The following is a 12811-nucleotide window of genomic DNA, read 5'->3' on the forward strand; positions in this document are numbered from 1 at the left end:
AATGTTAAATCATTACAAATGTGTCATGTTTTCTAAGCTTGTGATATATCGTATTTGTAGAAACTACAAGCAAAATATCTGTTTTTCACTTACACGTAAGACCTATTTTCAATAAATGTGAGAATATGAAGCACAGATTTTCCTGGAGTTAAAGACTGTATAAACTGGAATTACCAAATGTAATAACTTAATTATTTTATCCTATTATACATTTGTGTAAAATCTTGTCATAGTTATCATATTGATTGTTCAGTGAGCTGCAGTTGTTTTCTAAGCTCTAAATCTACTTATCCTTGAGTCCAAATGGACATTTCAAAATTCCATCAAAACATTCTTGAGATATTTCACAAGAATCTGACTGACAATGTGAAGATATTTACTGTCGTGTATTGATCTGTGTGGGTTACTCCATGTGTGAATGTAGATGTGTGCTGCTATGCTGTCCGTCTTCTCAACACAGGCTAATGTAAATCAAAATGCTTCCTCACTGATGGCACAAGACACTGAATCCTTCACAAACTATGGCATTTATTTCAAACAGAGGCTTCTGCTTTGCTTACATTTTTACAATAAATTACACAATGACCATCATCAGATGAGCCTAATAAATACTATCGAGCATTTTTCAACAAGCTCCGTTACTTTCTCTTAATCTACGATCCATTTCCCATATACAGGTTCATACAGCTTTAGCTTCAGGCCATGTACAGGTTGGAAAATAGTTCAGCCGCATCCAAAACCACCATTCTTCTCTTACAAGCACAAGCCATAGAAAAATGAAATGGGATACAAACTAAAGCAAAACATGAAAGCAAAAAAAATAAAATAAAAAACAAAAGAATTATTGAAACTGATGAAAGAGGCCGAATGAAACAAAACAACGTAAACAAACTCAAATAAATCCGTTCCTACAGGAAAACAAGTATGAGGACAAAAGGGGCAGAACAAACATGCTGTAACCCTCCATATTTACACTCAAACTACAGTTAAAACCGTAAAACTGTCTGTACAGAAAAGTACATGTTATTAACAGTGCAAGATATTAAATAGCTCGACTCAAAACACTTCTCAATATACAAATGTATAACAAAAGCATACAATTACATACAAGTGCCGAACAAAATGTAACTTCAGGTTATCGTACAGTAGGGGGTCTATACAAAGGAAACACTGGAGATGTCTTCAGAAATGTATACACATACGTCACTTTATGATATAAATGCACATTTACAATATCTTTACCTTTAATCTGGTCATAGTACAGGAAACAGAACCAACATTTTTTTTGGTAGGGGTGAGTATGAGAGGCAGCTGGCATGTCGTTATTGATCGTGAGTAAAATTAGAGAGAGATGCCAAAAAAAGTGTGTAATGAAGCAAAAAAATATGCTTAATTAAATAACTTCATGTTGTTTGAAACACTGCAAATGTGGATATTCAGCTTCATTCGTGTGTTCTGCAGTACTGAGTACATGCTGTAAATACTTATACTGTCTATGGCTGCCTTCAAGAAAACTTGATCGTGTTGCAGATGTGCAACGATGACTGGGGGGATTAAATGTGTGTTGAAAACATAATGAAATGAAACACATAGGCGTTTAAAAGGCTGATGAACTGAAGCAATGTGACCACTGGATTCACCACCTCCATCATTGCACATTTTATACTGCCAAACTTAACAGTTTACCCAAGCTGGATGACTATTCAGTAGTAGATTACGGGTGATCAAGCATAAGAGTTTTACTTCTTAAATATCACCGCACTGATAAAAAAAAACCAACATTATCCATCAGCCCTTCACTGCCTGCTCACTCATACAGCGTTCTTCTGTCTGTTTTTTGTTTTTTTTTTTAAAGGGGACACATTATTCCAGCTTGACCCTCTGATTTAAGAATAGGAGAAAAAGTGCTGTCCTTTCTCAAAGTGCCCCATGGAAAAGAACAAAAAGGCACTACAGTATCATTCCATATTCATCCACTGAGGTTGTCAGTGGACCTCTGATGGTCTGAAACCCTACCCATCAACACTTAACACCTGTACAGGACCGCATACACCTGTATGCGACAAGACCATCGTCAACCTCTTGAGGTTTGACCACGTGAAGGCCTTTTTAATGAGGGTGGACAGAGAAACGTGGCAAAGTTACATTTCCTACGCCCTTAATGCCAATGTGGCAGTGATCCTCTGGATTCCCCGCGAAGACACGGCGAGCACAGGCTGCACCATGTTGAGCTACGAGGACAGAGCACAGAGCACAGAGCACAGAGGGGTCTTCACTGGAAATCATCCCTTACCGATACAACTTTATCAAATGGAAACAATTATTGCTTGCAAAAACAATTCTTATAAATGTTCAATTAAGGAGCACGCAAAAGACGATTTTGTAGAATTTTTTGACAATTTTCATCCCCCTACACAATCTTCATAAAAGTGCACTTAAGTGCCGTTAGCTTGCCAAGGAAACAGTTGTCAATAGAAAATAGTGCTTGTTTCTTGTTTTTTTTGTCTCTGGTCTGGTTTTTGTGCCCCAGTAGTTACAGTATGTAGGTTGACTTGTCTGTCCTGTTGGAAGGGAATGGGGGCGGGGGCCCCGGGGTGCTGGTTAAGTGCTTAGTGCGGTGGCTTTTCGCTGGTTCTTTGTGTCACCTGCACTCCACTGATACCCCAGAGTTCTGAGAAGAGGAGGATGATGATGACACCGGAGGGTCGGCCAGTGTCAGCATGACTGCCGCAGTCAGTGAGCTGGAGGACGGTGAGGAGGAGGAGGAGGATGAGGAAGAGGAAGCAGCCACTGTACCTGAAGAGGAGAGACAGGATATGGTCATGGACAGTGGTAAGGTAGATAGGAAGAGAGAAAATACAGTCGACTCCTGGGGAGGGACTTATTTGTTAGTTCCAACCTTTTTATTAAGTGGAGCATTATGTATCACTTGCTTGAAATGGCTCGCTCCACAAAAACCACAGTTGAGAAACTAACTGACTGATTCATCAACAGTGAAAATAATCGCTAATTGTAGCCCTTAACCACTTTAGAGGACTTTCCTAAGAAAATTAAGAATGGATTTAAGAATAGCTTGTGCAACCTAGTCCTGGTACTCAGTGACTCACTTTCGCGTTCCTTCTTCTTCATGCGTTTTCGTCGCCTGTCAATAGAGGCCACCTCAGACTTGAGGGAGAGGTAGTGGTTCCTGATGTCCTGCAGTTTCTCCTGAAGAAACGATATCCTCTCCAGACTGTTCATCTTTTCCAGGTCAGCTAAGGAGAATGGACAGAATGTATTTTAGGGGACAGATACTGGCATATAATGTTGACAGTTATTTCTGAATTGAATCAGTTCACAGGCTTAACAAGTGACAAGTTCAATGTTTGGCACTTACACATCTGGAAGCTCCACTTGTACACGCGTGGCGATCTTCCATGGTTGTCTCGGTGCGGGGCGTGGTCGGCGTCACCCTGCTTGTGGTACTTATGGCTCGAAGGGGGAGATCGTCCGTGACACTTGGGCGAAGTGGCAGCCTTCACGTCTGCTGCGCTGTTCTTAGAGGCAGTTGATTTGGCAGTGCCCTCAACAACAGACTGGTCTTCACTGTCACTGCTGTTGGCTGGAGGAGAGAAGAAGGGGGATGGAAAAATGGGGCAATGATGAATACTTAAAATCTGTACCTTAATGTCAGGAAACTTGTAAATATAAGATTAGAAACTCTCCGGCCACTAAAATGACTTGTGTCATATGAACTAGGAAGGTTAGCAGATTACCAGCTATTCCATCTACAGCTCTCCTTACCTGTTTTCCTATTCTTTTTGGGAGGCACACCTAGGCTCTTGCGGTTTGGCTTGTGTTTCTTTGAGGCTCCACCTGTCTGTGTTTCTTTCTGTCGCTTCTGACTCGCAGACGCTATAAAGGAAATGCAAAGTGATGGTGAGGGAACAGGCAGACTGTGAAATGAGTTGCCAGCGTCTATTTCTTTAGTATTCCATCTAAAAGAGAAATAATGATTTAAAAGATACATCGGAGCTGGCTGTTATTTGTACCTTTGGACTTCTGCTCACTCTCCTGTTGGCTACTGCTGCTCAGCTCGAGGCTGCAGCTGCTGCTGCTGTTACAGGAGAGGCTGACGTCAAACACCTTTGAGGGGGAACCTGCCCTCTCGTCTGGAGGGAGATCTTGCAGCTCCCCGCCCAGACTCTCCACTTCCACCGTGCTGCTGTCTGTCTCGCTGCGCCCGCCTGCCACTTCCTCCTGGGTGGGTCCTGGGGGAAGAGTGTCAGAAACCGGCTCTGAAGGCAAGGCGGGGGTTATTGAAGGAGGAGGGGAGGAGGGCTGTGCCTGACTGGAGTCCTCCACAGCACTGCCTCCTCCTGATGGGGACTCCGGCGTCGTCGGCGGTGTGTTGAGTACAGAGTTACTGCCGCTGCTTGGAAACTCCTGCAGTTTATCGTTCTCCATCTGCTCCTCCGAGGGTTCGTCCTCTGGTCCGGCATCCTGGTCGACACTCGGCTCCTCAAGACATGAGGGGACAGGTGGAGGGGGAGAGTTGGCGGCCTCTGTGTCTGAGTCGGAGAACAACTCCTTGAGAGTCTTTTTCGGCCACTGGGCCTGGATGCTGGACCACACGTCCTTCTGGCCTTTGGAGCGGACAGCTGGCCTCTCCTCTGCATTCCCCGACATTTTGGCCCTCTTCTCAGGAATCTCCCAGAAGCCAGCTTGTCTGCCAGTTTTGGCCTTCTCCTTCATTCCGTTGTACTTCTTGGAAGGGGAACCTTTGGCTTTTGGCCGGCTTCGCTCGCTTTCCTCTGCCTGGGACTCGGCCGGCGCTGCACCCTCATCATCTGAACTGCTGCAAGACAAGGCTCCTCTCTCCTCACCACCTGGACCTGCCGCTCTCTCCTCCAGCTTCCTGGGAGAACCTCCAGGCAACCAATCAGCACTCCTGGTGCTCCTGGTCTTAGCTTTTGATTGGCCTTTTGGGGTCCTCTCTGCTGCACCCTCAGATTTCCTCTTCCTGGTGCTCGCCTCTGGCTCTGGCTCTGGCTGGCTTCTGCGCTTTCCTATGTCAGCATTATCGGCACTGACTGCATCCTGGTTCTTTCCTGAGACCGGAGAAGGTTTGCTTGCTTCAGGAGCGCTCTCCCATCGCTCAGATGCTTGCGTGGGCTCTGGCGGGGCCTTTCTTGGGCTGCCTCTGCAACCTGGGCGATCCTCTTCGTTATGCTCTCCCTCATCATCCTCGTGCTCGCTCTCGTCTGTGGACATCTCAGAGGCTGAGCAAACAAAACAGAACTTCTGTTAGCGTCAGCAGGAGACCAACAGGCATAAATAAACCACTTCAGAGTGTCCTGATCTGCTGTAAGTATGCATGAAGACTACAGGCTAATGAGTGTTGCTACCTTGCAGGCCATTGAGGATAGAAGTAATTTCTATAGACTTGACTGGAGACTGCTGAGTCCCTTTGTCCTCACCCTCGTCCATCTTGGAAAAGACATCCTGACTCAGGCCACATTTGGAGCGCGGGACACGGTTCGAGTTGGGTGAAGGGCCGAGGCCTTCTCTGTCATTGAGCCTCTCCAACCTGTCGCGCTCCCGCTCAGCTTTGTTCTGTCAGGATTTCAACACAGTTAGTGATTCGCTTCTTGACATCAGACCAGTTTTTAAATGTAAAAATCACCACATTTCAAACTCGTACCTTTATTTTTTTGCGGTGCTTTATTTTTGGTACGTTCTTATTGGCGGGGCGTACAATCTTGTCTGCTTTGATCCATTCATCATATCTAAAAAAAAAAATTAAAAATCAAGTACAAAGACAAGAGACAGTTTCATCAATCAGATATTTGGAAGGAGCTGAGATATATCCTCACACCACCACCACCACCATCACCACCACCACACAGACACCTCTATTGTCTGACGCAAACATGTTGCTGTGACACAATAAGCCTCAACAGCAAAAGGAAAGAGATCGCATGGTGTTATGTGGAAAAAGACAAACCTTTACGATGGAGAAAGAAACAATATTCACACCGACCACCACACAAATCATATTCAACAGAGTTCCGACAGTACCAAGGGTGCTACTTGGGTCGTATGAGGAGAAATGAAAAGTTTCACGACATCGCACACGACAGACACAATGCAGAGAACATCCCACTGTCTTTTATAGAGTGCTAGAGGACCACACAACGACATTGAGACAATGAAATGCTGATTGCACTAGTTAACCTCTGTGTTATGGTACCCTAACACTCTACTTAACACTGCATTAACCCTGACCCGCTGGGGAGGGGGGAGAGGGTTGAGAGGTAGAGGTGAGTGTAGCAGCACTTTGGTTGGCCTTTCACAGATCCAAAGGGGAAGCTCGTATTTAAAAGAAAAATTGTTTCGCCAGAACCACTGGTCGGGTAGAATTGGTTCAAATTCAAGCCTGTCTGTTTGTTTTGCAGAGAGACAGACAGCTGGGGGACAGACAGACAGGGGATTCGCACAAAACTGAGTGAGGGAAGCTGAGGAAGTGATCCACATCAACCCAATACTCAATTCTGTTTCTGCCACTAGATGGCCCAGTGTTCTCCATAATCAGAGTACTGACCATGAGACTGGAGCAGGTGAAGCAGAATTGTGAGGAAGGGATGTATCTGTAGGGAATACCCATGTAGCGGTGATCCCTTAAGCTGAATCGAAGGTTAAGAGATGTCTCTTTTTTTTTTCTTTCTTTTTTTTTTAGGGTGAATATAAACGTTAGGTGATTTCTCCCCAAGTCCTGTCTTACCTGACGTTCCAGCCACAGTAGTGCACCAGGTAGAGCACCTCTCCCCCCTCCACGTCTGCCTCTTTCACAGTGGCCTCGTACGTCTTCAGATTGCGGCCTCGCCCATACCTCACCTGCACCTTCATCCCCGGGGGGTAACACTCAAACTCCTCCCCTTCCTCCCCCTCCTGACTGCTGTCATCCCTGCAAGAAAAACAGTTCAGCACTTCCTGGCCCTAGGCTGCCCCGTGAAGCCCACCCAAACCCAGCCACCCAGCTCACTGCCTGCTGCTAGGAAGCCTGTTTTCTACTTAATCTGATCCACCCTCATCCTTCCCTGTCCCATAACAACTCTGCACCCTTACTAATTAAGAAACATAAACTTCCCATGTCTAGTCCAGTGTAACCCACAGCAAACTGAATCATTACAGTAAGCCAGTCAAAGAACAGTACATGGAGAGTTTCAGTAAATAAAACATTCTTTCATGGCAAAAAAATCAATCATCTTTCATGGGAAATAACACTACGATTAGGCTATCTAACCCTATGTCCACGCACACCACAACATACTCGGGGGTTGTCACTCACACACTGTAAGAAACAAAGCAGCCACAAGGAGGAGCTAGTGGGAAACAGTCAGGAGATGTCGAAGCTGGAGGGTAAACGGGTGGTGCAGGAGTGCCAGTAAGTGGTTTAGGCGGCGCAGGGGCCACAGGGGCAGGTTAGCACGGCAAAGCACAACTTGGCAGGCAGCGTAGCAACTTAAAGCGAGACTACGGCGTTGGGAGGAAGCACAACCACCACATCCAATTTGATCCGCTGCCAGAGAGCAGTTACAACACAGTGCTCCATACAAGCCCTCTCATACCTAACTGCTCCAAGCTTTTTTCTGCTGACAGCTAATTCTCCACCATCCACAATGAGGAAGATGCACTTGTTTGCGCAGCTGTCCAAGTGTGACAACTGAGGGAGTTGTTAATCACCCCTAAGACTGGGGACACACTAGACTCCAAATGCCAACTGATTTTTAAAAAACACAATGCACATAATCAATCTCAGAGACCTTTTCCACCCCTCGGTGATGAATATGGTCACAAAACACAAACAGGCACAGAGAACGTATCGAACACTGACATATGACACTTTTAGAGCTTCAGCAATTACTGGAATAATAATTGTGTCAAGTGACAGAAAATGTTTGTCAAATAATTTACCTTTTTAGTGTTATTTGAAGAAAACAATGATCAAAGATTTGTTGTTTTTAAACTTTTAAATGTGAAAATGTGCTGTTTTTCTTGGTCTCACATAATAAATGGAATACTTGATTTGGACAGTTTTATGACGTCAGCCTGAGCTTGTGGTGGAAATTATCACTGTTTTCTCACATTTTACTAAACAAAAGATGAATCAACTGACCGAAAAAAGGAAATCAATCAGGAACAATTGTTAGTTGTAGCCCTGAAGAAACTCTTCAAAAGTATCACTTACATCTGAACATATGATTTCCTAAAAACCATCAAAATCCACCTTCAGGCAGTGTAGATTATTGTATACTGACAAAGTCAGTCCAAGTGTGCTGTACACTTACAGAGCAGTTAAATAGACTTCATCAGGAAAGAATGTGAAAGGTAAATAGTACTCAAGCAGTTACTTAACAGTTAATCTACAACAAGAGTTTCCCCTCTATATAATTAATTGCTCTAATTAATAGCATTTATAACACAATTTTCCCACTTAAGATCAGAGTAGTCAGTGGCTACACACAGTCTCTGCTGCTGGAGTGAAAATGTGGCACTGGCACACACGCACGCACGCAAACACACACACACACAGAGGCACACGCGCACACGCACACACTCCAGGTCTCTTCCAGATTACAGGTTGTAAACACCAAACAGGTTTTGATATCATCAGGAAACTCAGATGTGATCAGCCAGCAGGTCGTCTGCTGTGTGAATCTGTAAATCCTCACACGACCACATAATCTGCTGCAAGGTCCACTGATCCAGACTAAGCCAAAGGATCAGAGAACCTCCGAGTTCGCATATGATGGCAATCAGTGTGAATGTGCTGTGGGGTGCCCAAGGCCACGGTTGATAAAAACTAGAGAGACAGACAATAGTGTAATCAAAACATCCTTAAAATGGAGATTTGCAATCTCTTCGACCAGAAACATAAAAAGCTGCAGTACACCGAGTATGTAGGGTGTATCCATTTCCTAGCCTGTCCCCAGTAGCTAAAACAACCTCAACACAAGTGTCAACTGGAGGCTGAACATTCTGAGAATAGTAGACAAAGGCCCTGTTGACATTCGGTATCAACATACGTCCCGAGTGATCCGATCACAAGTGGACAGCTTTAAGTACAGACGTGAATGCACCCCAAGACAATGAGTCAGTCTGAACCGCATGTGCCCACATTCTTTTAAACTACACAATGTCTGATTTCCATGAAGTTTGTGCCATCTTAACCTGTCAATGTTAGCAGCAGTCTGTTTCAACTAACCACTGAACCAGTGACCACAATACTCCCAGACTCCCTTGACAGATCGTAAGATTTTAAGAGTTGTTACGTGAGGAGAAAATTCACAATTTTTGCAAATGGCTCTGATTAATTCTATATCAGTGGAGCCTTCTTGTAAATTTGGCATTAAATAAAATTATAGAAAAAACTTGTGTGTGTAAAAAGTGCCAGTTGCTCTAGCATCTGCTTCTGTGTAGTAAGTGTCTTACTTTCCAACAGCTGTTTGAACATACCTTTCCAACTAGTTTCATCATTTACATTAAATTTGTGCAGGTAGACATTTTATTGACACTAAACATGTCAAATTTTACAAAACACAGTAAACATTAACTAATCTGGGCTACTTCTATGTCATCTGTGGGAAAAAAAACAGACTCCCTTAAAAGATATCAAACCTATAAACCTGAAACGCTGTCTACAAGACATTCTTAACCATTTGGGCCTAATCGTTAATTTGGCAAACATTATACATGAGGGTATTTTTTTCTTTGTGTAAAAAATGGATCTGTTTGTTCAAGTGATGTACTTGTAGATTTTTAGATAGTAAAGTGAGACAGAGATGGATTTCCAGGTGTGAACCGACATGCGTAAAGCTGGTGACCTGTGATCAGATAACTCAAGACGGATGGTAATACCAGGTCTAAATTCCCTCAGAGAGCACTGATGTAGGAGCTCTGCACAGGACACAACAGGGGAAAAGGCGTCTCACCGAGACAGAAACACACAACTAACATTATTCAACACAGAAAGGTAATTTTTTCCTCTAAAAACGTTACTGCCTCTGAAGCACTAACTTGCGTCTAGTGCACTAATGCATCGGTGACAACACTCACACACATGGAACATATATAAAGCTGAACATCGAAAAGCCAAAAAAATGAGAGTAAGGACAGAGAGAACGAGAGAGAGAGGAGTTCAGGAGAGGGCAGAAATCGAGACGAGCACAGCCATGTTGTGTGTCGTTGAGTGAGTGAGGCTGGCTGCGGTCAAACAATCCAGCCAGACAGAGAGAGAGAGAGACAGACAGACAGACAGAAAGAGAGAGACAGAGAGAGCACAGCATGACATGCCAGGTGAAAGGTAGCAGTCAGGCTTTGGTGCTCTAAGATGTCTCTGCCAGCTGATGCCGACTAAGCCACAAGAAATAATAATAGCACAGAGGGCAGTGGGTAAGAGCTTAGTTAGAAGAGAGAGAGAGGGAGCTTTCCTCTCTCTCTAGTTAGCAGGTACAGGTGGATTGTGGGTATACTGGGAATTAGTGTCATTATGGTCAGAGGGGTCCTCGTCTAGTCATGGTCTTTTAGGCTTTTACTGCCACCAAGGAAAGTGATTGCCTCAGGTCCTTTTGTCTGCAGAAACTTTTAGAAGTTCTGATGCGGTAACAGTCAAATTGGATTTTAACATCACCATGCAGGAGCTTGCATGGCGCTTGTGTTTGTGATATGAGGATTTTTTTTTCTTTACCGCCCTGGTGGAGGGACCATCCTTTCAGACCACCTACCCAGAGTTGTCCTTGCTCTCCTGCTCGTCGTCGCACTCCTCCTTCACGCTTTCCGCCCCGAGGCAGGCCGTCGACGAGCCCTCATCTGCGTCTCCCTTGAGGGGACCGCCGTCATCGTCCTCATCGTCGTCGTCGTTTCCACTGTCCTTTCCATCCGTTTTTGATGGTTCCGGTTCCATTTTTGCTCGGGTCAAATCAGGTTTCTCGTCCTGTGAGAAAAGGACTCTTTTATTGACATGAATCCAGAGAGAGGTCTTGGGAGATTAATGGATAAATACCGAACACAAGAAAAAATATTTCATTTAAACATGCACCTGTGCACTACAAGGTTCTTCATCCACCAGGGCTGTCTGCTCTTCACAGCTGGACGATGTGGCAGCTGCTCCTCCTGCATCCCCCTCAGACTTCACCTCCCCCTTGGGAGCCTGCTTCAGAGGGAGGTCCATCCTGAAGGTGATGGCGGTAGAGGTGCAGTATTCCTCAAATCCATACAAGTACCTGCATGATAAAACATTTCTCATCAATTTATCCTGAAAATCCAAGATGTACATGTTCCAACACAAGTGCTGCTGCTTAAAACTAATCTTGTAAAGAAGCTTAATGGAGTCTTAAGGGGGCTATACAGGTAGTTCTGAAGGCATCCAGATGGACATAAAAATGAGACTACAAACTGCATGTCAGCCTTGATGGAAAATTATAGAAACATAAGCTCCATCTGCCCAACAGAGATGCTCAGTCAAAAGCTTCAAGGCAGCATCTATACGTACTTGCGGTAAGCACATTTGACATTGTAGCCGGCAGCTGAGTTGAGCACAGGGATCCCCAGATCCTGGTAGACCTGCTTCCAGACGGAGCCACTTTCAATCTGCTCAAACACAGGTGGATGCATCCAGAGTCAGTCCACATTGAACGAGACAAGCGTAACGAAAAGTCAAACTACACCTAGGGGAGATTCTGTCAGAGGGGCACTCACATTGTCGAAGCCTCCCAGTTTGTGCACCAGCCTGTAGAGCTTGAACAGGTTCAGGTTCCTGTAGCCCAGAACAGGTCGTTTGTTGATGGGAGTTCCTGGAGAGGAGGAACACGGCACGGGTTTACATGGCAAGCACAAAACAAAGAGCTTATTCAATTGAGTCGGGCAGTGCTGCATGACTTTTTATTCTTAAACTGTAAACCCTTTATAACGCCTTCAAAGCTACCCACTCGCTCATAGGAAAGTATTTCACTTGAGGAAAAGTAGCAATACAGCAAAATAAAAATGCCCCATTACACGTTTAAAAAAAGCCATTGAGGGGTCCCTAGAGGAAGATGCATGTAATCTGATACTGCCTCCAGTGATGTTACTTAAATGTTGCATTGTGGGTAATGTAGGTGCCGGGTTTGAAAAGCAGTCCACTGGTCTATCATTGCACTCCTACAACACTGTGAGACTCATTATGGACAATTTGAACTGCCCATGACCTGAACACACACTTCAATGTGTAAAATTGCTGTTGAGTCTGTTTGTATTGATTGCTGAGAAATAAAAAAGCTTTTCTAAATATCAATTAACATCAGTAGTTATAACAGAAATTCAATTCACAGTCCTCATTTTGGAACAGGTCAGATAAATTGGCTGATAATATCATTAAAAAGACTAGACACTGCAGATGAGACCAGCTTGAAGAAAAGAAAAACTTGCTTGCTTTCTTGGGGACTTGCTTGTGACCTGGACCAAATGACTTGCGTCACATGTCTGGGTGAAGCTAATTTTAACTATTTTAAATTATTTTGAGTAGCTTAGTTTAACAACAGAACATCGTATTTTATGAAGCATATCATGTGTTTTTATGTAAAATCGTAATCAGAAAAATTACTAGCAACTTAAACTGTCAAATGAATGTAGTGGAGTAGATGTATGAAGTAACCAGAAGTAGTACAGTACGTTGAAGCCAAACATATGGATTTTTGTTATTGTACGAAAGGGTTAGTTATGAAAGTCATAAACACATGAACACTGAACCTTGAGAATAAAGAAGGTGAGTAAAAAAACCCTGTAAACATCA

General features: G+C 44.1%; 1 protein-coding gene across 2 annotated transcripts in view; it reads right to left on the reverse strand.

The window, feature by feature from the left end:
- Positions 1-508: 508 nt before the first annotated feature.
- Positions 509-12811, reverse strand: part of arid4b (AT-rich interaction domain 4B) — a 43178-nt gene continuing 30875 nt past the window's right edge. The window contains exons 13-24 of one of the 2 annotated variants that reach the window (XM_037122665.1): positions 11740-11834; positions 11534-11631; positions 11081-11264; positions 10767-10975; positions 6764-6946; positions 5684-5768; positions 5460-5595; positions 4032-5261; positions 3784-3894; positions 3377-3601; positions 3108-3254; positions 509-2796 (exon numbers count right to left, since the gene is read on the reverse strand). In XM_037122665.1, coding sequence (XP_036978560.1) covers positions 2642-2796; positions 3108-3254; positions 3377-3601; positions 3784-3894; positions 4032-5261; positions 5460-5595; positions 5684-5768; positions 6764-6946; positions 10767-10975; positions 11081-11264; positions 11534-11631; positions 11740-11834 — 2858 coding nt within the window. In that variant the 3' untranslated portion in view covers positions 509-2641. Of the gene's footprint in view, positions 2797-3107; positions 3255-3376; positions 3602-3783; positions 3895-4031; positions 5262-5387; positions 5596-5683; positions 5769-6763; positions 6947-10766; positions 10976-11080; positions 11265-11533; positions 11632-11739; positions 11835-12811 lie in introns of both variants that reach the window. The other variant, XM_037122664.1, reaches the window with a different exon arrangement.

Source organism: Acanthopagrus latus, chromosome 15 (genome assembly GCF_904848185.1).
Source record: "Acanthopagrus latus isolate v.2019 chromosome 15, fAcaLat1.1, whole genome shotgun sequence".
In the NCBI taxonomy this organism is placed as follows: Eukaryota; Metazoa; Chordata; class Actinopteri; order Spariformes; family Sparidae; genus Acanthopagrus; species Acanthopagrus latus.